Consider the following 22,398-nt stretch of genomic DNA (forward strand, 5'->3'; position numbering starts at 1 on the left):
ATGACATCCTCATTAATTAAAACCCATTTCATGTTGAAATTTATACCCACCCTTTATTTATCATCTTTTCAGTTTTTATACCTGACTGTACTTCTGATGTTGTCCAATAGTGATAAAATAAAGTCACTGGAGAAAATGGAAATGAAGTGGGCTGATTGTTAGCATGTTTCAAAAGCCCAAGGGTTCCTATTCAGGGAATCAACACTATAATTACTAATCAACCCAGATTTTATAGAAACAGATTTTTTTTTTTTGGCCACCCCATGGCACATGAGTTCCTGGGCCAGGATCTCAGCCGTAATTGCTGCCTAAGCCACAATTGTGGCAACACTGGATCCTTCACCCACTGTGCCAGGCCAGGGATCGAACCTGCTCCCAAGATGCCACTGATCCGATCGCACCACTGTGGGAACTCCTAAAAACAGATATTTAGGTTCTATCATTTATATGTTATGCCTCATCATCATATCTATCTTTTGAGATGAGATCTAAGTACTATAAGTCAGCCCCTGTTTTGTAAAATTTAGCCATTAAAAAAAAGTTCTCTGTAGGACCTTTTTTTTTTATCATAAATAAATAGTACTAAATTTTGTACTATACGACAATTTCCTTAAGGTAACATCTATGACTTAAGTCACTCAGTAAAAGTGAAAGCAGCTAATAAGCTTTCACTGCAGTGGTCTGAAATGAAAAAAAAAAAAAAATTATTTGTACCTAACTTTCTGTCAACCCTAAGTCTGGTGAGTTACAATTCATCCTTAAGGAGGGGACTTGCCTTTCGAGCAATCTCTTTGCCTAGATCTAGTTTTTCACCTCTCAAGAGGGGCTGTACTTCCTGGGATAAGGCAAAAGAAAGATAAATCTGTATAAAGCTATATATCTAGAAGCTACTGATGTCTCATTTTCCAGTTAAGAAAATCTGTGTCACCTGTTTTTAAGTAATGTCATTATAAAGTTTTTTTTTTTTCTTTTTAGTTGTTCTTGTTTTAAATAGGTTCTCCAAGAAGAAAGATCAACTGCTAGAGGAAAAATGCTAAAGTAGAAGACAACACTCCTAAAAACTGATGGTACCTGGAAGGAGTATGAATGAAAGAAAAGTGGTGGCTGCCTATTCTTGAATGCAGGTCTTCAGCCACATAAGAGGTAGAACCTCAGCTTACACAGGAGGTATAGCTATAAGCAGTAGTACTCTGTATCTATATAAAAGAAAAGCTATAAATTGTATAAACGTGCCCATTGAAACTTAAGCCACAAAGAATTGTGATCTTTCCTGTCATTATGGGATAAACCTAGAGTTTCCCACAACATCAAAGGACTTACAAGCAACAAGAAATGACATGTTACAACATAAACAGCTTAGCATTTAGTTGTAAATTTTGATCATTTTGGAAAGTTTCAACCAGGATGCTATCACCTTATCAAAGGACATTGCAAGCTTAGAAAAAAACCCCACATTTTCTGTCTTCAAGATAATGGAAATTTTTAGGACTCACCTTTCAAGGATTTACTTTCAAAATAAATTCATTTTAATTTCTTAAAAATTTTTCACCGAAAAAAAGAAATTAAAAGAATTTTCTTTTCACTTTAAGCCACATGATAAAGATAAAAATGCTTTTCTGAGCTCAAATCCAGACTTTCATTCAAAAAATATTTACTGACCCATCAACATGTCAAGCATTAAGCTAGATTTTGCTAGCATTAAGCTAGATATTTGCAGATTCTTCCTGCTGTGGAATATACAGTCAGTCAACGACACATGGTAAAGAGACAACATAAGAGGAACTAGTTAAGACAGTAAGAAAGGGAAAATCTTCCTTAACTAAGTTACTGTGTAAGAAGAGATCAGTAAAGTGAATTGATTTCAACTAGGCAAAAGGAGGAGGAGGCAGAGGAAAACTCAAGTTTAAAGTAGTTGTGGCAGAAGGAAAGTTCAAGATAATCAAGATAACTAGAGAACAAGGTAAAGAAAGGGCCTGATAATGCTGTGCTGAGGTGTTTGACTTTTCTGTTAAGAGCAACAGGAAATCTTTGGGCAGCGATATCCCCGGCTGCAGTGTATGTAAACCAACTCAAGAATCGACAAAGTAGTTTCTATATTCACTGGACCTGTATATATAATTATAAGTAAAAATCTGCAGAGCTTGTGATTTACAGATAAAGAAGAGAAATGATTGTGCTAAATTTAAGAAAATTAGTTAAGGATAAATTAATGGATGGTAAGCAAATGCAATTACAATACCATTAAACATCAGTATCAGATATAACACATGAACCAGAAATGAAGGTGCCCAAGAATAAAAGAAATATTTAATAAATTTAACTACACAAAAATTTCTCACTCACCTCATCTACGTAAGGTGTATTTATACACACAAAGCAAAACAAATGAACAAGTAAAGTCAAAAGACAAATAACTTGGGGAAAATACGTGCAACCCACAGGACAAAAAGATACTGTCTTTTATTTAAGACATCCAAACAAACCAGTAAGAGACGAGTAACTCAACATGAAAACAGAAAAATGAAAAGAAATGTTAGTATATAAAGAAGGTGCTCAGCTTCCCTCATTATTAAAGACTGTTTGTCAGAAATAATAAAGTTGATGCTATGCATATGCACTGAAGAGGTCTTCTTATACACTGATGCATGAAGTGTATGTAGACTGAAGAAACTTCTAGGAAGTAAAACTGCAGTAACTATAAATATAATTTCACTCTGACAAATTTATCTTATAGCTCCTAAAAAAAGCATAAAAGTATAAAAGATTGTTATTACACCACCGTAAACAGCAAAATCTGTAAACAACCTAAATATCTATTAATATGACATCAGATAATAGATTATGCTAAAAGTGCAATGGAATTCTATGCAATATCAATTACGTAAGAAGTACACCTGTATGAACGACTATGGAAACATAAAGAATACTGTACACAGTATGGTCCCACTGGGTCCTTTAGTATTTTAATATGTAAAACATGCATATATTACTTTCATTAAAAATTAAAATTAGTAATTATCTGAGTGGCGAGACTTTTAAAGATATTATAAAGCTGTGAAAGGCAAGAGGAATAAATGAATGAACACTCCAGAGCAGAAAGAGGGTAAACTGAGATTGCCAGCTCTTTTCTTCTCTGGGGGAATATGCTGAGTCTAAACATAAGCAGGAGGTAAGGATCAGGTAAAAGGGGAAAGGGAAGTTTGGATGGCTGTGAGTACTGGCAGAGACACTGGACTACGAAGAAGCCCCTAAGCAATGTCACTTTTCTTCTTGGGACATCTCTATTAGCAAGACAAGGCACAAGGCTGGAAATTTCTTAGAGTCTCACAGTACTCAGGAGACAGTCACAAAACAGGGAGAGACTTTCAACAACAGATTTATCTGCTTGGTGTGGGAGGCTAAGTGCAAAATCTCTGAAGGGCAGAACTTATTTTAAAAAAGGGGACAGAAAGCTACCAGACTCTAAATCAAGAAACTGGAGGTGGGGGAAGGGGTAGGGGAACAAGGCTGAAAAAACAGAGTGAAATTTCCCAGCATCTCTCAATGCTTAGAGACAAAGCTCCACTAGAAGAGGGGCCTATATCAAGCACATGACAAGGCTTGCTCTCAACCTGAAACCAATGGACACGGTCTAACTAATTCTGCAACCCAGTGTGGCCTGGCTCAATTTCGCTTACCTTATGTGATTAAACAGAGGAAATGGCAAATCATATCTGTGAGAAAAAATTAATTTTACTACCAAGGTTCCTTTATATACAAAGTAAAGCACACAATAAAAAATTTTAAGACACACAAAGTGGGAGTTGCCACTGTAGCTCAGCACATTAAGAACCTGACGTTGTCTCTGTGAGGATACAGGTTCAACTCCTGGCCTCCATCAGCGGGTTAAGGATCCAGCACTGCCACAGCCGTGGCTGATAGGTGGATGCGGCCTGGAGCCAGTGTTGCCCTGGCTATGGAGGAGGCCATAGATGATTTGACCCCTGGTCTGGGAACTTCCATATGCTGCAAATGTGGCCATAAAAATAGGGAAAATAGTAATAATAATAAAAAAAAGACATAGAAAGTAAGAAAATAAAGTATAGGAGTTCCCGTCGTGGCGCAGTGGTTAACGAATCCGACTAGGAACCATGAGGTTGCGGGTTCGGTCCCTGCCCTTGTTCAGTGGGTTAACGATCCGGCATTGCCGGGAGCTGTGATGTAGGTTGCAGACGCAGCTCGGATCCCGCGTTGCTGTGGCTCTGGCGTAGGCCAGTGGCTACAGCTCTGATTGGACCCCTAGCCTGGGAACCTCCATATGCCTCGGGAGCGGCCCAAGAAATAGCAAAAAGACAAAAAAAAAAAAAAAAAGAAAAGAAAGTATAAATGATAATCCAAATGTTAGGGTTAACACACAAGGATTTTATAATAACCACTATAAATATATTAAATAACATGGAGGAAAAGAAATTAAATGGACGAAAAAAAGTACAAAAGAGCAGTGGATTTTATAAGAGATTCAAGTCGATATTCTAAAAGTGAAAACTATCTAAAACTAAATTCAATGCATTCACTTATCAGGAGACTGGATACAGCAGAAAATAGAATAACTTTCTTAAACACAGATTATTACAAAATATCCAAACTCAAACATAATGAAAGAAAAAATGGAAAGAATAGGACAGAAAGTAAGAGACAGATGGGACACAAATCTTTTAATACAGAATTTCCCACCAGGAAGGGAAAGAAAGAGGGGCAAAGGAAATATCTGTAGTAATAACGGCCATGAAATTTCTAAAATTGATGAGTGACATCAAGGCACAAATTCAAACACTGAGCAAACTGTATACAAAACAAATACAAAGAAAACTGTAATAGAGAATCTGTAAAATTAAAATTGCTCTGAGTCCTAGTTGCATCCTTTAGAAAATGTTGTTATTTTTGTTTAGCCTTCTGTGGGTTGTGGTTCTAGTGTTTAATTTTCAAAGTCTTTGCAGTGTTATGTGGATCTGTCCACCTTGTACCACCTAGTGGTCAGTCTAGGCCATGAGCAGAGGTCTATTCGTGCCAGTTCTCAAAGTCTATGCTATGCCAAATAGGTTTAGACTCATGCACCCACAGGATGGGGGTAAACCCAGGATTTCATCAACAATTTTATGGGGTGGTTTCCTCCATCTCAATTATCAACCTGATACTTTCCATTTCCTATGTCCTCTTTTTTGGTCCTCTAGAGGGAAACTGTCCACCGCAGTGCCTTAGAGGCCAACTAGAGGAGAAAGAGACTGGGAGGTGGGGGGTGGGGGATGGGGAGGGGAAGCAATGACATTAGCCTTCTTGGGGCCAGAGCTCCACTAAAGGGTGAGGAACATATCATCAGTCAATGCCACAAGACTGTTTGGAGGCTGGAGCCCGAGATAGTAATACAGGGAAAAAAGAGTGGAAACAAACGAACAAAAACAAAACTATGGGAATTCCGTAACTCTGCCTGAGCTTTATGAGTTTCCTTTCCTACTCCTTAAACCGGTTACTCCTGAATCTTTCTAGGTCTGCACCATAATATTCACATCCAGGTTTCATGCTGCCTTGAGTCCAGTCCAGGGGATACTGGAGTGAAAAAATGATAAATTCACTGCTGGTGGTAATACTTTGAATTCTATGAGTTCTCAAATAGATGGGTCATGATTCTGTCCAGGCTTTACTGTTGAATTCAGAGGGAGATGAAAGGTAGCACGTGTTTGCTCCATCTTACCCAGAACCAGAATTCTTAATTTGCTTTTTACCTTCATGGAAATAAGGACACATCAAAAACAGTACCTTAAAGTCACATATGTTTGATACTTTGCAGATTCTGTGGTTCTGTTTCTGTTGGTTTCGGCTTACAATGATTTTTAAAAGAGCCTCACCATCTTTGATTATTTGTTTGACTTTATATTTAAAAAAATACTTCCACAAATAATAGGCTGCTACTAAAATGCTCAAAAAAGCATTTTTGTTTTCTTTGGCCAAGTACCCAAGAGACAGGGCCAGGCCAAAATGTGAGGTTTTTTTGAGTTGCCTAGAGTACAGTCCACGTACTCCTCAGAGTCAGATATTCGAGTTCCCAATCCTGAACAAATGTTGTTATGCTAGAGCGCTCTGGCCTTTGGTAGACTGTTCTGGCCTTTAGTGGGCTCTACACTATAAACCTGTGAATTTCTTTTTTGTCTTTATGCCATGTCTAGGGCCGCTCCCACGGCATATGGAGGTTCCCAGGCTAGGGGTCTAATTGGAGCTGTAGCCGCTGGCCTACACCACAGCCACAGCAACATGGGATCCAAGCCATGTCTGCGACCTACACCACAGCTCACAGCAATGCCGGATCCTTAACCCACTGAGGGAGGCCAGGGATCGAACCCACAACCTCATGGTTCCTAGTCGGATTCGTTAACCACTGAGCCACAACAGGAACTCCCTGAGTTTCTATTTCTATTGATGAGAAAACAGCCATGGGGAAAAAAGAAACATCCTCTGGGGGTACAGTCTCAGGACTAGGGGTGAAGGATTTGACACACCCAGGGTCTGTGCTCTTAGCAATGGCAGGATTCCAACTCTTCCACCTTTTCTTGGGAGTCTATTGCCAAAAGAGACTCAGTCTCTCAGTTGCCTTTTGTGTACTGGCAAATGTCCCAGGACAGATATGGTTCAAGTTCACGTATTTAAGGTCTAACTTCCTTTCTGTTCAATGGCAGGTAGCTTTTTAGTAGTCTATCTCTTTTAGGTGTAACTAGTCAATACTTGAAATAGAAAGTTGACATGTTTTTTTAAACTAATTTTGCTTCGATTATAGGTACTCCTTTGAATTGGGAGTCGCACTCTTCTTCCATTCTAGAATGGCGTCTCCCATTGTTTCCTAAATACTTTCTTCTTCACATTTTCTTTCAGATCTCTTGGAATAGCACTTTAATTTCATTTTATCTTTTTTTTTCTTTATAAAAATGATATATTGGAGTTCCCCTCGTGGCTCTGTGATTAATGAATCCGACTAGGAACCATGAGGTTGCGGGTTCAATCCCTAGCCTCGCCAGTGGGTTAAGGATCCAGCGTTGCTGTGAGCTGTGGTGTAGGTCGCAGACGTGGCTCGGATCCTGCGTTGCTGTGGCTGTGGTGTAGGCTGGTGGCCACAGCTCCGACTGGACCCCTAGCCTGGGAACCTCCATATGCCGCGGGAACGGCCCAAGAAATGGCAAAAAGACAAAAAAAAACAAAAACAAAAACAAAAACAAAAAAAAAAACTTCAACTTGGGAGTTTCTGTCATGGTTCAGAGATAACGAACTGGACTAATATCCACGAGGACACAGGTTCAATCCCTTGCTCGGTGGGTTAATGATCTGGCGATGCCATGAGCTGTGGTGTAGGTGACAGACGTGGCTCGGATCCCCCATTGCCGTGGCTGCGGCGTACGACAGGAGCAAAAGCTCTGATTAGACGCCCTAGCCTAGGAACTTCCATATTTCATTGGAGCAGCCTTAAAATGACTAATAAAAATAATAATAATAATAATAAAATAAATAAATAAATAAATAAATAAAATTGATTTCTTCAACTTAACTATTCCTTCTACTGAATGTTTCTGCCTTTGCTACTAAAATATGTCTCCACATACTTGAAGTCACTATCTAAGACTTATTTTTCTCGGCTGTCTTTTTTCCTGAGAAGAATTCTAGAAATGATTTTCTTCTTTTTCTCTCCAGAAGAAACTCACTTACTAGGTTCTTCACCTCACCCCTGCAATAATTCTGGTTCTCTACGCCTGGTGATTCCTTGCTGTCAATTCTAATTCATACACAAAATGACCAAGAATCTAGTATCATCTAAACAAATCTGTTTTCTCGTCACAGCTTTTCTTTCTGTAGATGTTCTGACTCTAAGTTCCACGTAGGATGACCTAACTGCTCAGTTCTGCGTCATGGTAATGCCAGAGTTACTGGAACTTTATTCTAGCTACCACATCCAGACTAAAATACTCCATTTCAACAAATGTTCTACTAATATTCCTTTGAGGTACTCTTTGGTGTTTTGCATGGGGAGAAGGTTGGCTGACTACACTTTGCCTGAGGTAAGAAGTCTTGAGGGTATGGATTCCCTTCTGAAGCACCACCTCTAACTCCTACCCTCTGCAATAGTCAATCTAGGGTTCTGCAGGGCTATCGTTTCTCATCAAAGAGTTCTGAGGTTGTGGTTTCTCTTCCTCTTGCATCTTTCAGATGAACTTTGTCTTCTGGGTTCATGTTATTAATCACTACATTATACTGTCATTATTTCTTACACACAACCATATTTGATACCAGTTAGTAATTATTATGTGCCAGGCACAAAAAGTTGAAAGGTACTGATGCTTACAAAAACCCTATAAAACAGAAATGGAGAAACTGAAGTTTAGAGAGACTAAATAACTTGTTTTGGGGGTCAGAGCAATCTTTGCTTTCATATTTTTCAAAATCAGAGTCCTTTTAGTTTAATCCAAAAGTTGGTGTTTCTAGATACTAGTCAAAAGCTAGGAAATCTAAAAACTGTTAAGGTTTACTTACTTATTCTATGCTAAACTTATATAATATTTGGAAATTGCCAATAGATTGCTACATGCCAGATTTAGCATGATGTAATTCAGTAAAAGGCACCCAAGCGAAAAGAGGAAAAACACCAAATGTTTCACTTTTCATTATGAGTAAGTTCAGTATAAGGAGGAGCCAAAGTTGGGAGATAGACAAAGAGAAAGAGAGAAAGACACAGAGACAGATACAGATACACACACTTCCTTTTACAAAGGCATGGTTTTTAAGTTCAACTCTTATTCCTCAAATTTCAACCTGAAGGATGTAGAGAATTTTTTTTTTCTTCCCTACTTCATAAGGACTCTTAAAGTTTCTTTAATAGTTTTCAATTGTTAAACTGTTTTTCCTGTCACCCTTATTTTATGATACCTAATGAAACTCAGTTTTTCCTAAAAGTTAAAAAAAAAAAATCAAAACAGTAGATTAAGTTAAAAGTACAAGCTTCATCCTAGCTTCATTCAATATTAACATGATCAAAACACGACAAGCACAGTAATCCACTTTTTTACACAGAAAGGTGAAGTACACTGTTATTAAAAATTGGCAATTCACTAATTAATTCAATGTCTTAAATCAATTTATTTCTATGATACAGCTAATCTAGCATTCATTTTATTATTTCAGAAAGCTAAAACATCAGAAGTAGACTGACTTGCACATTATCAGGGGGAAAAAACCCTATGACTGTTAAGTTATTTAGTATCTCCGTGCAAAGTACAGTACATAGTAGATACTCAGTAGACATTTCATAATTGACTGACTGTAGCTGTACACCTATTTTAAAACTAAGATTTCAAAATAATTAAACGCAAGTAAAAAATAAAGATTCTAGAATACAGAATACTTATCTCAGCACTAAAGATCCTAAAAATGTTCAAATAGCATAGACAGAAACATGTTTTCAGTATTTACCATCTTCCTTTTCATTGTAGTGACTTTTTTTCTTTTCTATTACCCACTCCCCTGGCCAAAGAAATTCTCAGATAGTTTTTTTACAACAAAACTCACCAAAAATGTTGGTCTTTACAGTAAGTGCAAGATGAGTATTATTCCTCAAAATTTCAAGGGCCTTCGCAAATGTTATATTCTCAAAGTTTTGTCCATTTACTTCCATTATCTTGAGAAAAGTTTGAAAAATACAAGTTAAGACAGCAACAGTATTAATTACTTCTGCAACCTTAAGTTTTAATGGTAAAAAAAACTAAATACAAATAAAATGCACTCATGTGAACCGTTACCTCTGTGAGAGGTAAAATTACTAATAATTTCTCTACATTTTTGTATTTTCCCAAATATCTACCACAAACTTTTTTTTTTTCCCTCAAGTTCATTCCCTCTGGGATCATATGGAAAAAACATTTGTTTAAACATATGTTTTACATATTAAGGAACAATTTTAATCATGTTAGATCAGCTCATAAAAATTATCACCTGTGTGTGTATAAATAAATTCTAGTTACGTATTCTAAATGCAAATTTACTACTTTTAAAAGAGATAAATTCACTTAAAAGTGGTACTCTAAATACAACTAAGTATTTTTCCCCACTGACTGAATTAGGCAATCAAAAAGCAACAAGTACAACTGTGATGGAATCTTGTTCCATTGATACTGCTGATCCTTCAGATCAGGGCTTCCCAAACTTGGCTGTACCTCAGAATCTTCGTGAAGCTTATTCCAAAAGTACTAATTCCATGGAAAAGGACAAAGAAATAAACATAATGAGAAGAAAAAAAAAAGGCAGCACAAAGGACAGGTGGCAAGGAATGACACAAAGTTTTCAAAAGAACAAAAAGGAGTAAGAAACAAAATATTAGGAAAAGGAAAAAGAAATCACAGAAGTAGAATTCCCAGAGTTCAAGACAGTCTTTAGTCTATATACTGGAAATGGATCATTCAGTAACATGAAAAGAAAGCAGAGATCTTTTTTTTTTTTTTTTTTTTAAATACATCTCAAGAAAACCTTTAATTCCAAGGACTTAAAGAATCTATAAGCATCACTGTGGAGGTCCGTGGGGCAAAAGTTGGGGGTGGGGGGAAGGAACCAAAGATACCTAGAAAAGAAAATTAAAGAAAGGATAGTTTGGACTTCTTTTGGGCCATACTAAGAGGATGTGGTACTTTCCTCTGACTTCAACGTTCTGAGGGGGAAAATGACTGTGATTAAAGATTTTTATATGCCACTGAACAAAAGCATCATCAGATGCGTAAGGATGCACAAAATTAAAGTACCCAATTGCCCTTTCTGAAAAAAGTACTAGAAAATGTTCTAGAAGTACGAGAAGACAATTGTGAGAAGAATCAAAATAATGGGGACATATGGGCACAGATGAAGTGGAGGTCATCAGTGAACTCAGTACGGCAGGTGCAAATGTCTGAATGATTGTTAGTAATAAGTTTATGATACTTCATGCAAATGTCAAAGTGCTCTTAAAAGAGAAGATCCATAGTGTTAAAATAATTTTGTAAACTATATCCAAAATCTTAGATAATTTCAATAATACCTGGGAAGACTGAGAGAAGTAAAGCATGATTATTTTTCTGCTCTCTCAGGAATGAAACCGCAAGATTTCTTTTTTTCTGCGAAGAATGAATTTCTTAAGTATGTTTATAAAAAAATACTGGAACAATAAATATAATGATTCCAGGTGCCTAACTAATAGATGAGTAGTCTGGGGTAAGGCCTAGAAATCACTATTTTAAAAAGCTTCCTTGGGGAAGAAGGATATCATTAAAACTTCATGTAAGAGCCTTTTTTAAAAAAATTAAATCACTTATTTTTAAATTTTAAAATACTTTATTATAATATAAGTTTTACTTATTATATAAGAGTTTCTTGGAGTTCCCATCGTGGCTCAGCAAAAAACGAATCTGACTAGCATCCACGAGGATGCAGGTTCGATCCCCAGCCTCGCTCAGTGGGTTAAGGATCCGGCGTTGCCGTGAGCTGTGGTGTAGGTGGCAGACACAGCTTGGATCCCACGTTGCTTTGGGCTGTGGCGTAGGCCAGTGGCTTCAGCTCCATTTCGAACCCCTAGCCTAGGAACCTCCATATGCCAAGAGGGCAGCCCTAAAAAGACAAAAAAAAAAGTTTCTTAATTCCTTGCACAATTGATACCTGGGTTGGATCACTCTTTTGTGTGGCTGCTTTGTTCTGGGGTGTTATAGCCTAGTTAGCAGTATCCCTGGCCTCTATCCACTGATGCCAGCAGTAATTCCCCTATCATGAAAATCAAAAATAACTCCAGACATTGCCAAATGTCTCCTGGATGACAAAATCATCACTGGTTGAAAGCCACTGTTCTGTTCTGAAGTACACAGAACTTTTCATTATGTGAATGCCCTTATAATTTTATTTTATTTTATTTTTGTCTTTTTCTAGGGCCGCACCCGAGGCACATGGAGTGCGGGGTCAAATCGGAGCTGTAGCTGCCAGCCTACGCCAGAGCCACAGCAACGTGGAATCCGAGCGGCATCTGCAACCTATACCATAGCTCACGGCAACGCCGGATCCTTAACCCACTGAGCAAGGCCAGGGATTAAACCCGCAACTTCATGGTTCCTAGTCAGATTCGTTAACCAATGAGCCATGACGAGAACTCCATGCCCTTATAATTTTTAGAAATTACAGCATGATTTGGTTAAAAGTAAAATAAATTCAGGGTCTGAATGAATGAACAACAAATTTTAAATGGAAAATATTAAGCTTCCAGAATCATTCAGCCTGATGTGCTGGTATGTGCGAGAACCATTTAGAGAGCTTTGTGCAAATCAGATTTCTAGTCCTCATCTCTAGAAAATGTAATAAGATTATTAAGACTGAAGAGGGTCTAGGAATTTGTTTTTTAGTACGAAGGTTGTCACGAACCTCACTGTGAAGCACACCATTCAACAGTTAACTGCTACCTATATGGTGAGAATAAATCCCTATCAATTTCCTCCCAGCATCTCATTTCTTTGCCTAGACCTCACCTGGCTCACTCGGCTTATGTATATAGTTCCGTTACCATATGAACATTACTTAAACTGAAACCATCATTTACAGTAATCTTTGGCCACTTAATTTTAGAGTGGTATGGACAGAAGTACTTACTCTTTCAAAGCAAGCAAGTGTGCCAACTCACATACCAGTCTTTCTGCAATATTGTGCAACTGCTGGCAGATAGAGTTTCCTAATTTTTGGAGGACGGACAGGGACTATTAGGCTGTTTCCAGATATACTATATCAAATTTTCCATTAACAGTAAGGTATGAATGGCAATTACGTTTTTAAAGTGAACCATTTAAAGATACTGCCTCTAAAAAGAGGCTTGAAAAAATATTTCCTTATATTGATCATGCTTACTTGAAGAACTATCAGATGAGAAAAAAAGTAGGAGACATTAATTATAAGAAGTCTTAATTTTTAAGTCACTGGTTATTTACTTACCTGATCACCACGTTTCAGTCCAGCATCAGCAGCTTTGCTACTAGGTTCTACACCTTCAACAAAAATACCAAATCCTTTCTCAGTCCCTCCATTAAGGCTGAAATGCAGAGGGGACTCCCGGGAAGCCTTCTGCAGCACAACCTGTCTCCACTTAGCTTTTGCAGCACAAGCAATATTCAATAACCGGAGATGACCATTCATTTTCTAGAAAGTAGAAAAGGTAAGAGATATATAAATGTTATGTATCTATTTCTACAGGCTTTTTAAAAACCATCTAACTTTATTAGAAGTCGAGCTATATTTGAAATACAGAGTAAATAAAGAACACATTGAGCAGGGGTAAATAAAAGTGAGGGAGAGAAACCTTCTACCCCTTGAGCTCTCTAAAGATCTCTTAATACGGTTTTTAAAAATGTCTAGACAATGACAGGCTAGAAAAGATTCCAAGATGATGTCTTATTGAGAGAGAGATGATAAAAAAATTATTTCTTCACTTTCTGAATCTTCCTAATACATATCCCATTACTACCCTGCTTTTCTCCTGGGTGTTACATAAAACTAGAATCTTTTGAAAACTTTATTTGAAACTTTAAAAGGACTTGAATCACCTTTCTAAACACTGTCTAATATTCAAAGACACATTCAAGTCTTCATCTCTTCCAGAAATACTATTGCTATTTTATTTCAGATCTTCTTTAAACTTAGTAATATTCTAATTTCCAAGTTCTAATACCAGCTTAATTATTTTAACTATTATCGAATTGTGTGTTAAGTGTACATCTCATGTCCTTAACAAGAAGCTACTTTTTTTTTTTTCATGGTAGGAACCAAATCTTATACTTGTTCTAATCCTATATAATAGCTTGGAATATAAAGCAGAATTCAATAAATAGTTGATAACTAACTCAATTACTATGAAAAAAAAAATCCCTTGATGGTAAGGCAGTTTCTGTTTTTCATAAACCCGTGGAACATTTACATAGTTAGCAATGGAAGGGCCAAATGATGATGGTGAGCTTCCAGGGCCTCTTAATCAAATTCCCTGTTCATTCTCCCCATTTTGCATAGAGCAGATGGGCTACTACAAAGGCTACAAGAAACCAAGACATAAGGAAAGGGACAAAAAGTCCCCCAATTTCCCCATCTTTATTCAACTTAATCCACTTCTACTCTATGAGTAACTACAATCATTCTTGAAAACTTCCTATGTGCCAGATTTTGCTCAGATTCTTATTTCCATTAGCTCATTATACCTCACAACAATCCTAATAATCTAGAGACTACTATCTATAAAATAAGACTACAGAGGCAAGTAAGGCTGGACAACCTTGTCCAAGTTCACATAACCACCAGGTGGTAAAGTGCGAATAATTCAGGCAATCTGACTCCTGAGCTGCATTATTATTTACTTTCTAAAATTTCAAGTTGCCTGGAGCAGACAACCCAACTGCAGTTCAAAGTTTTACATCTAATAGGGAGAATAAAACGTATTTATCAATAGCTACTGTGAAAGTTAAAAAGACCTTGAGGGTATTATCTTAAGTGTATGTTTAGAACAACTGATATTACACATAGAAGGGAGACTTAGAAAGTCTAACGTAGATCCATTATGTACCCCTAAATCAGTGAAGACTTTGGAAGAAGCCCAATTTTTGTTTGGGTTGGAGTGGCAGAGGATGAGCAGAAGTCTAGAATACAGATTTGGAAGTTCTCAGAACAGACATTCAAAACGAAAAAATGAAAGCTGTTCTGAGTTGCTATTCTTTGAGGGTAGGTGGGTGGTTAAGAATTCTTAAATTCTAAAGAACAAAAAATTCTTATGAGCCTTACTGTATCTTCCAGATTTTTTTCAAATTCCTCCAGAAATCGAGTCATAGCAGGATCACCTTCAAAATCATTAAAATGATTATTTACCCATAATAACACAATCCGTGTTACCTGTAGAAACATGGGGAGAGGGAGCATACAATTACACAAGAGGCATTCCTTATGCAAAAATAGGTTCCAAAAGCATGTTCAAAACAGGGGGATGTGAGCTTTAGAGCAAACCCCTTTGCCCTCTTGTCACACATAAAAGGCTTATTTTAATAGAGAGGCATGGTTTTGAGCTTCTGATTCCTGAAAGAGCCAAGACTCTGCTTCCTCACTGACAAAACACAAGCCTGTATACTAACATGTAAGAAGTACACGGGGAAGTTCCTGTGTGGCACAGTGAGTTAAGGAAGCATGCCACTACAGCTGTGGCACAGGTCTCAGCTGCCTTCCAGGTTTGATTTCTGGCCCGAGAACTTCCACACGCTTCGGGTGCAAGTACATGGAATGTGTATTTCAGACAGTAACTTAAAAATGCAAGCTTCTAAGCTCAGGCAAAGGTCAAAAGTGTTTCTTTAGCTGAGTACACATTTTATCAAAACTGTAACAAAACTTTAAAACTCCCTTCATAAATACTGTGAATTTTCAAGACTGTGAACTAATTTATTACTTTGTGCCACAGATTAACAGAAAAGCTACAAACTAACAGATGGAGGCTGAACTGAATAATGTGCCTAACAATCTAAGTAATTTGTGTATTCTTAAAGTTGTGGTAAAATACACAAAAAATCCAACATATTAATAAGCACTTTAAAGTGTACAATTCAATGGGATTCAGTACATTCACAATGGTGTACAAACACACCCACTACAGAGTGTCAGAACATTTTCATCATTCCAAAAGAAAACTCTTTTCCCAATAAGCAGTTGCCTCCCATTCTGCCCTCCTTCCAGCCTCTAACAGCCATAAAATTGCTTTTCTTTTTCCATGATTTGTCTACTTGGATATTTCATATAATATGTGACCTTTTCTGACTGGCTTCTTTGACTTAGCATAATGTTTTCAAGGTTTATGCATGTAACAGCACCTATCAGTTATCTCATTTCTTTTTACGGCTGAATAATATTTAATTATACGGCTATACCATATTTTGTCAACCATTCTTCAGTTGATGGATATTTTGGTTGTTTCCACTTTTTGGCCATTGTCAATACTGCTGCTATAAAATACTTGTTTATATTTCGGGAGTAGAACTACTGGGTTTCACGACAATTTCATGTCTAATTTTTTGAAGAGGTGCTCCCATTGTGACTCAGAGGGTTAAGAACCTGACAGACACAGTCTCCGTGAGGATGTGGGTTTGATCCCTGGCCTCGTTCAGTGGGCTAAGGATCCGGCGTTGCCACGAGCTGTGATGTAGGCTGCAGAAGCAGCTAGGATCCAGTGTTGTTACGGTGTAGGCCCCAGCTGCAGCTCTGATTAGACCCCTGGCCTGGGAACTTCCATGAATGGCAGGTGCAACTATAGAAAGGGGAAAACAAACTGCTGTACACAGCAGCCACACCATTTTACATTACTACAAGCAGTATATAGGAACTTCGTTTCCTCCACATCACCATTCTTGAAGCGCTTGTAATTTCCTTTCTTTTTTTTTTTTTTTTTTTTTTTTTTGTCTTTTTTTAGGGCTGCACCCGTGGCATATGGAGGTTTCCAGGCTAGGAGTCTAATCAGAGCTGTAGCCGCTGGCCTACACCACAGCCACTGCAACACCAGATCCGAGCTCATGGCAACACTGGATCCTTAACCCACTGAGTGAGGCGAGGAATCGAACCCGCAACCTCACACTTCCTAGTTGGACTCGTTTCCACTGTGCCACGATGGGAACTCCTTCCTTTCCTTTTTAAAGTCATCTTAGTAGGTGTAAAGCAGAGTCTCATTGTGGTTTTGATTTGCGTTACTCTGTGCTAATAACGCTGAACATCATTTTCGTGTGATTGCTGGTTATTTACATACGTTCTTGGGAGAAACGTCTATTCAAGTCCTTTGTCCATTTTTTTTTTTTTTTTGGTCTTTTTGCTATTTCTTTGGGTCGCTCCCGCGGCATATGGAGGTTCCCAGGCTAGGGGTTGAATCGGAGCTGTAGCCACCATCCTACACCAGAGCCACAGCAATGCGGGATCCGAGCCGCGTCTGCAACCTACACCACAGCTCACGGCAACGCCGGATCGTTAACCCACTGAGCAAGGGCAGGGACCGAACCCTCAACCTCATGGTTCCTAGTCGGATTCGTTAACCACTGCACCACGACGGGAACTCCCCTTTGTCCATTTTTAAATTGTATTGTCTTTCTGCTGTTGAGTTGTATGAGTTCTTTATACATTCTGGACACTAGACCATTATCAGACCCATACGATTTACAAATATATTCTACCATTCCATGTGTTGTCTTGTTTTTCTTGATAGTTCCTTTAAATGTAGAAAAGGTCTTAATTCTGATGAAGGTTAATACATCTATTTTTTCCATTGTTCAAGCTTGTGCTTTGAATATCATACCTAAGAAACTACTGCCTAATCCAAGGTCATGACTTTTTAACCCCTTCTTTTCTTTGAAGATTATTAGAGTTTTAGCTCTTATATTAGGTATCTGATCCATTTTGAGTTAATATGGAGTATGGGGTAAGGTAAAGACCAAACTTCATTCTTTTACATGTGACTATCTAGTTGTCCCTAAATCGTATTTTTGTTCACTCTCCACTACGCCTTCATTTCCTCAACAACCTAAGGAACTATATACGATTCCGAAGGCAGGGGGAAGGCAAGCCTGTAGTTTTGGGCACTTCAGTTTCCCAAACAATAGAATTCCATAGTTCAGCTACATGTAATTTATTGTCTTTAAAGTATAACTCATTTCAGGCAATTATGCCCCAAATTTTATTTTTCTTAAAATAACTAGCTTCTTATCAGGTACTGAAGTAGTTACTGGTAATAATCTACCAGTAGTTGAGTTATTACTAGTCTTTCCATGAAAAGTACAAACATCTCAAAAATAAGGTCAGATAATCTATTTATAAGAGCAAAAATATTTAAGGCGCGCACACACACACGAAATACTCAGAGCTAGATTTAAATAAGTTACAGCAGTGATCAATTAAGATTAAAAAGACAAACTGTTTTAAATGATCATAAAGTTGTTAACTCAGAAAAATCAATGTATTTCTATTTGGGAGCTCACAAACAATCTAAGCTCTCTTGAAAAAAATTAACATGGTGAATATACTTTCTACACTATTAAACAACTTTTAACCATTTTACTGATCTCAGAAACAACCAAGAATTTTGGTAAGTACAGAAATACTATCATGTATCATGTTTTCTGAATTTACAGTTATAGCACAGCCCTTCAGTTTTTGCTGTTTAAAAGGCAAAATACCCACTTTTAACACACTATTTTGTCAAAAAAGTAACTAAGCAGAGATATGTCTATAATGACTCAATAACTTTTTAGGTGAATTAAACCTTATCAAAACAAACACTTACCAACTGCAAAGGTTTGGGGGTGATAAAATTTAAAGGTTAAAATCACTTTCATGCCGTTTATATTTATAAAACTAACCTTATCCCTTAGGCTGTCAATTTTAAACCACTCCAAGAGTTTGATCCCAACATCCAAAGGACTCTCAAGAAATGTTCTATAAGTTAATAGGAAATCTTCTATATAAGTTGGGTCCACAATGGAATGCTCTTCTATTAAATGCATGATGAGACGCTCAGGTGTTGCCTAAAAACCAAAAGATGGGAAGAATTAAAAAGTAAACAAGTAACTCAGGAACCAAAGAACTCCTACTGATGACTTCCCTTTGCAGCCATTCTATTACAGAAGTCCTCAAAGGGGGGTATCACTTAAAACCCTCAGCATGGGAGCAGATAGTCTTTCCAGGTTGTAGACCACCAGCACGCAGAGGTTTAGAGAGAGAGGCAGCCGAGGAATACAATGCACATCAGCACTTACTCAGCTGTAGCTACGTTTATCAGCATTTTTATCACTGCATTGGGGGATAATGCAACAGCTGTCTCAAGTCAAGAGAAGGAAGAGGTGAGTATTAAATAAGTATGATGTAAATAAATAAAGCTTTCCTTAAAATTTAATCATCCTCAGATTCTCTTCTGTCCCAGACTACAGAAGCAATGTAGCAGTTCAAGATAGCTTGTTTTATAACGGTTGTTACTTCCTAGAATAGAAGTTTCCTCTTCTATGGTTTCTCTATTCTACTTCACCAGAGGAACCAGAAGTTCTAAAGATAGTTTTTACATTAACTGCATGCCTGATTCCTAATTTATAAAAAGAAATGCAAGCAACACTTACCGACTGCTCTCCTTGAGCTTCTGAATCAGTGTTAAAATTTACTACCTCTGCAGCCTTTTCAAAAGTGGGTACACAGGAGTTCCCCTTGTGGCTCAGTGGTTAACAACCCCGACTAGTATCCATGAGGACACGGGTTCAATCCCTGGCCTCACTCAGTGGGTTAAGGATCTGGCATGAGCTGTGGCATAGGTAGGAGACGTGGCTTGGATGCCGCATTGCTGAGGTGTGGTGTGGGCTGGCAGCTGCTGCTCCAATTCAACCCCTAGCCTGGGAATCTCCGTGTGTCCTGGGTGCAGTTGTAAAAAGACCACAAAAAAAAAAAAGTGGGTACATAAACAATATGTTAAGCCAAATACAAAATCCAATCGTCGCCCATAACCTCAAATTTCAGTTGTTGCATTCACCGAAACAATTCCATTTGTCAGAATCACTGCATGGTGAACATAAATTGATACTAACAATGTTCTTGGAATTTTCTTGTGGTGCAGCAGGTTAAGAATCTGGTGTTGTGAACACAGTGGCTTGGAAACCGAAAAGAAAACAGAAAGACAACTTACAGAATGGGAGAAAATACTTTCAAATGATGCAACTGACAAGGGCTTAATCTCTAAAATATACAAGTAACTTACACAATTCAACAGCAAAAGAGCCAAGAACTCAATGGAAAAAATGGCCAAAAGACCTGAATAGACACTTCTCCAAGGAAGATACACAGATGGCCAACAAGCACATGAAAAAATGCTCAACATCCCTGATTATTAGAGAAATGTAAATCAAAACTACCATGAGGTACCAGCTCACACCAGTCTAAACGCTGGAGGGGGTGTGGAGAAAAAGGAACCCTCCTGCCCTGTTAGTGGGAACGTAAGCTGGCACAACCAGTATGGAGAACAGTGGGGAGGTACCTTAGAAAACTATACACAGAACTACCATATGACCTAGCAACCCCACTCTGGGGCATATATCCGGACAAAACTCTACTTAAAAAAGTCACATGCACTCGCATGTTCACTGCAGCAGTATTCACAATAGCCAAGACATGGAAACAACCCAAATGTCCACTGACAGACGACTGGATTAAGAAGATGTAGTATATATACACAATGGAATACTACTCAGACATAAAAAGAACAAAAACAATGCCATTTGTAGCAACACGCATGCAACTAGAGACTCATATTGAGTGAAGTAAGTCAGAAAGAGAAAGACAAATACCATATGATATCACTTATATCTGGAATCTAATATACAGCACAAATGAACCTTTCCACAGAAAAGAAAATCATGGACTTGGAGAATAGACTTGTGGTTGCCAAGGAGGAGGGAGAGGGAGTGGGATGGACTGGTAGCTTGGGGTTAACAGATGCAAACTATTGCTTTTGGAAGGGATTAGCAATGAGATCCTGCTGTGTAGCATTGGGAACCATGTCTAGTCGCTTATGATGGAGCATGATAATGTGAGAAAAAAGAATGTATACATGTATGTGTAACTGGGTGACCATGCTGTACAGTAGAAAAAAAACTGTATTGGGGAAATAACAATAATAAATAAATAAAAATAGAAATTAAAAAAAAAAAAGAATACAGTGGCTTGAGTTGCTGCTGTAGTGTGGGTTCAAACTTCACAGGCCGTGAGTGTGGCCAAAAAGAAAAATGCTAACAATGTTTTTATTTAAGAATTTCTTAAATAAAAAAGTGTACAAACTGACAGTAAGATTAGGAGTTCCCGTCATGGCTCAGTGGTTAACGAATCCGACTAGGAACCATGAGGTTGCAGGTTCGATCCCTGCCCTTGCTCAGTGGGTTAAAGATCCGATGTTGCTATGAGCTGTGGTGTAGGTTGAAGATGCGGCTCGGATCCCGCATTGCTGTGGCTCTGGTGTAGGCTGGTGGCTACAGCTCCAATTAGACCCCTAGCCTGGGAACCTCCATATGCCACAGGTGCGGCCCTAGAAAAGGCAAAAAGACAAAAAAAAAAGATTGGAAATCATTGTTCCAGAAAAAAGTCAGAGGAAATGCTCTTTAAATCACCTATTTAAGGGACAAGACAACCACGGGTCATTCCTATTCTTAGATCGTGTATATAGCTAAGTCAGGGGTGGAACTGATCAACGCGGTTTTTGTTTTTGTTTTTTGTTTTGTTTTCTGCTTTTTAGGGCTGTGACTGCAGCATATGAGAGCTCCCATGTTAGGGAGTTCTAGATGCTGGCCTATGGCACAGCCACAGCAACTCGAGATCCGGGCGGAGTTTCTGTGACCTATACCACAGCTCACAGCATGCTGGATCCTCACCCACTGAGTGAGGCCAGGGATCAAACCCATTTCCTCATGTATACTAGTCAGGTTTGTGAACCACTAAGCCACTACAGGAACTCCTATTTTCTTTTCCACAAAATTTTATTTACGTATAGTTGATTTACAAAGTTGTGTTAATTTCTGGTATACAGAAAGTGTCCAGTTATACATTCTTTTTCATATTCTTTCCCACTAGAGTTTATCAAGGATACTGAATATAGTTCCCTGTGCTATACAATAGGGCCTTGTTGTTTATCCATTCTATATATAATAGTTTGCAGCCCAAATGTTGTTTTTGTTTTGTTTTGTTTTGCTTTGATTTTTAGGGCCGCTCCCACAGCATATGGAGGTTCCCAGGCTAGGGGTCAAATCGGAGCTAGAGCTGCCAGCCTACACCACAGCCATAGCAACACAGGATACGAGCCACATCTGTGACCTACACCACAGCTCATGGCAATGTCAGATCCTTAACCCAATGAGCAAGGCTGGGGATCGAACCTGAATCCTCATGGATGCCAGTCAGATTCGTTAGCTGCCAAGCCACAACAGGAACTCCTAGATCTTGGATTTTAAATGCAGAGCTCTTTGGAGAAATGTCTGATTCCAAAGTAGGAGCAGGAAAAGTAAAAGATAAGCCTGGAATATCCTGTTTTGCCAGTGAATAAGGAAGCTCTTAACAAATGACTGGGACATGTCAAAGGGATACAGGAGTGAGCCTAAGAGGGTCCCACTGGCCAACTCTAGACAATTTGATGATCAGAACAACACTGACGGTAAGGGAATACAATACGCAAGCCCTTAACAGTACCATTAAGGGCGGGGGGGAGAGTGCTCATTCTTAGAGAATTACAAAAAATGCAGAAAAAATAACAGAACTGAGGCAGGAGTAGTCAACTGAAATGAAGAGTGGTGGATGGTGGTTTGTAGG

The 22,398-nt window shown here is 38.3% G+C and overlaps 1 protein-coding gene across 11 annotated transcripts in view; it reads right to left on the reverse strand.

The window, feature by feature from the left end:
- The window catches only part of RAPGEF6 (Rap guanine nucleotide exchange factor 6), a 243,169-nt gene that overhangs the window by 60,871 nt on the left and 159,900 nt on the right, over nucleotides 1-22,398 (reverse strand). For all 11 annotated transcript variants that reach the window (XM_021085403.1, XM_005661629.3, XM_021085410.1 and 8 more), the window contains 4 exons: nucleotides 18,426-18,590; nucleotides 14,830-14,937; nucleotides 13,000-13,203; nucleotides 9,580-9,688 (listed from right to left, as the gene is read on the reverse strand). In XM_021085403.1, the coding sequence (XP_020941062.1) occupies nucleotides 9,580-9,688; nucleotides 13,000-13,203; nucleotides 14,830-14,937; nucleotides 18,426-18,590 (586 nt within the window). The remainder of the gene's footprint in view (nucleotides 1-9,579; nucleotides 9,689-12,999; nucleotides 13,204-14,829; nucleotides 14,938-18,425; nucleotides 18,591-22,398) is intronic.

Source organism: Sus scrofa, chromosome 2 (genome assembly GCF_000003025.6).
Source record: "Sus scrofa isolate TJ Tabasco breed Duroc chromosome 2, Sscrofa11.1, whole genome shotgun sequence".
Classification (NCBI taxonomy): Eukaryota; Metazoa; Chordata; class Mammalia; order Artiodactyla; family Suidae; genus Sus; species Sus scrofa.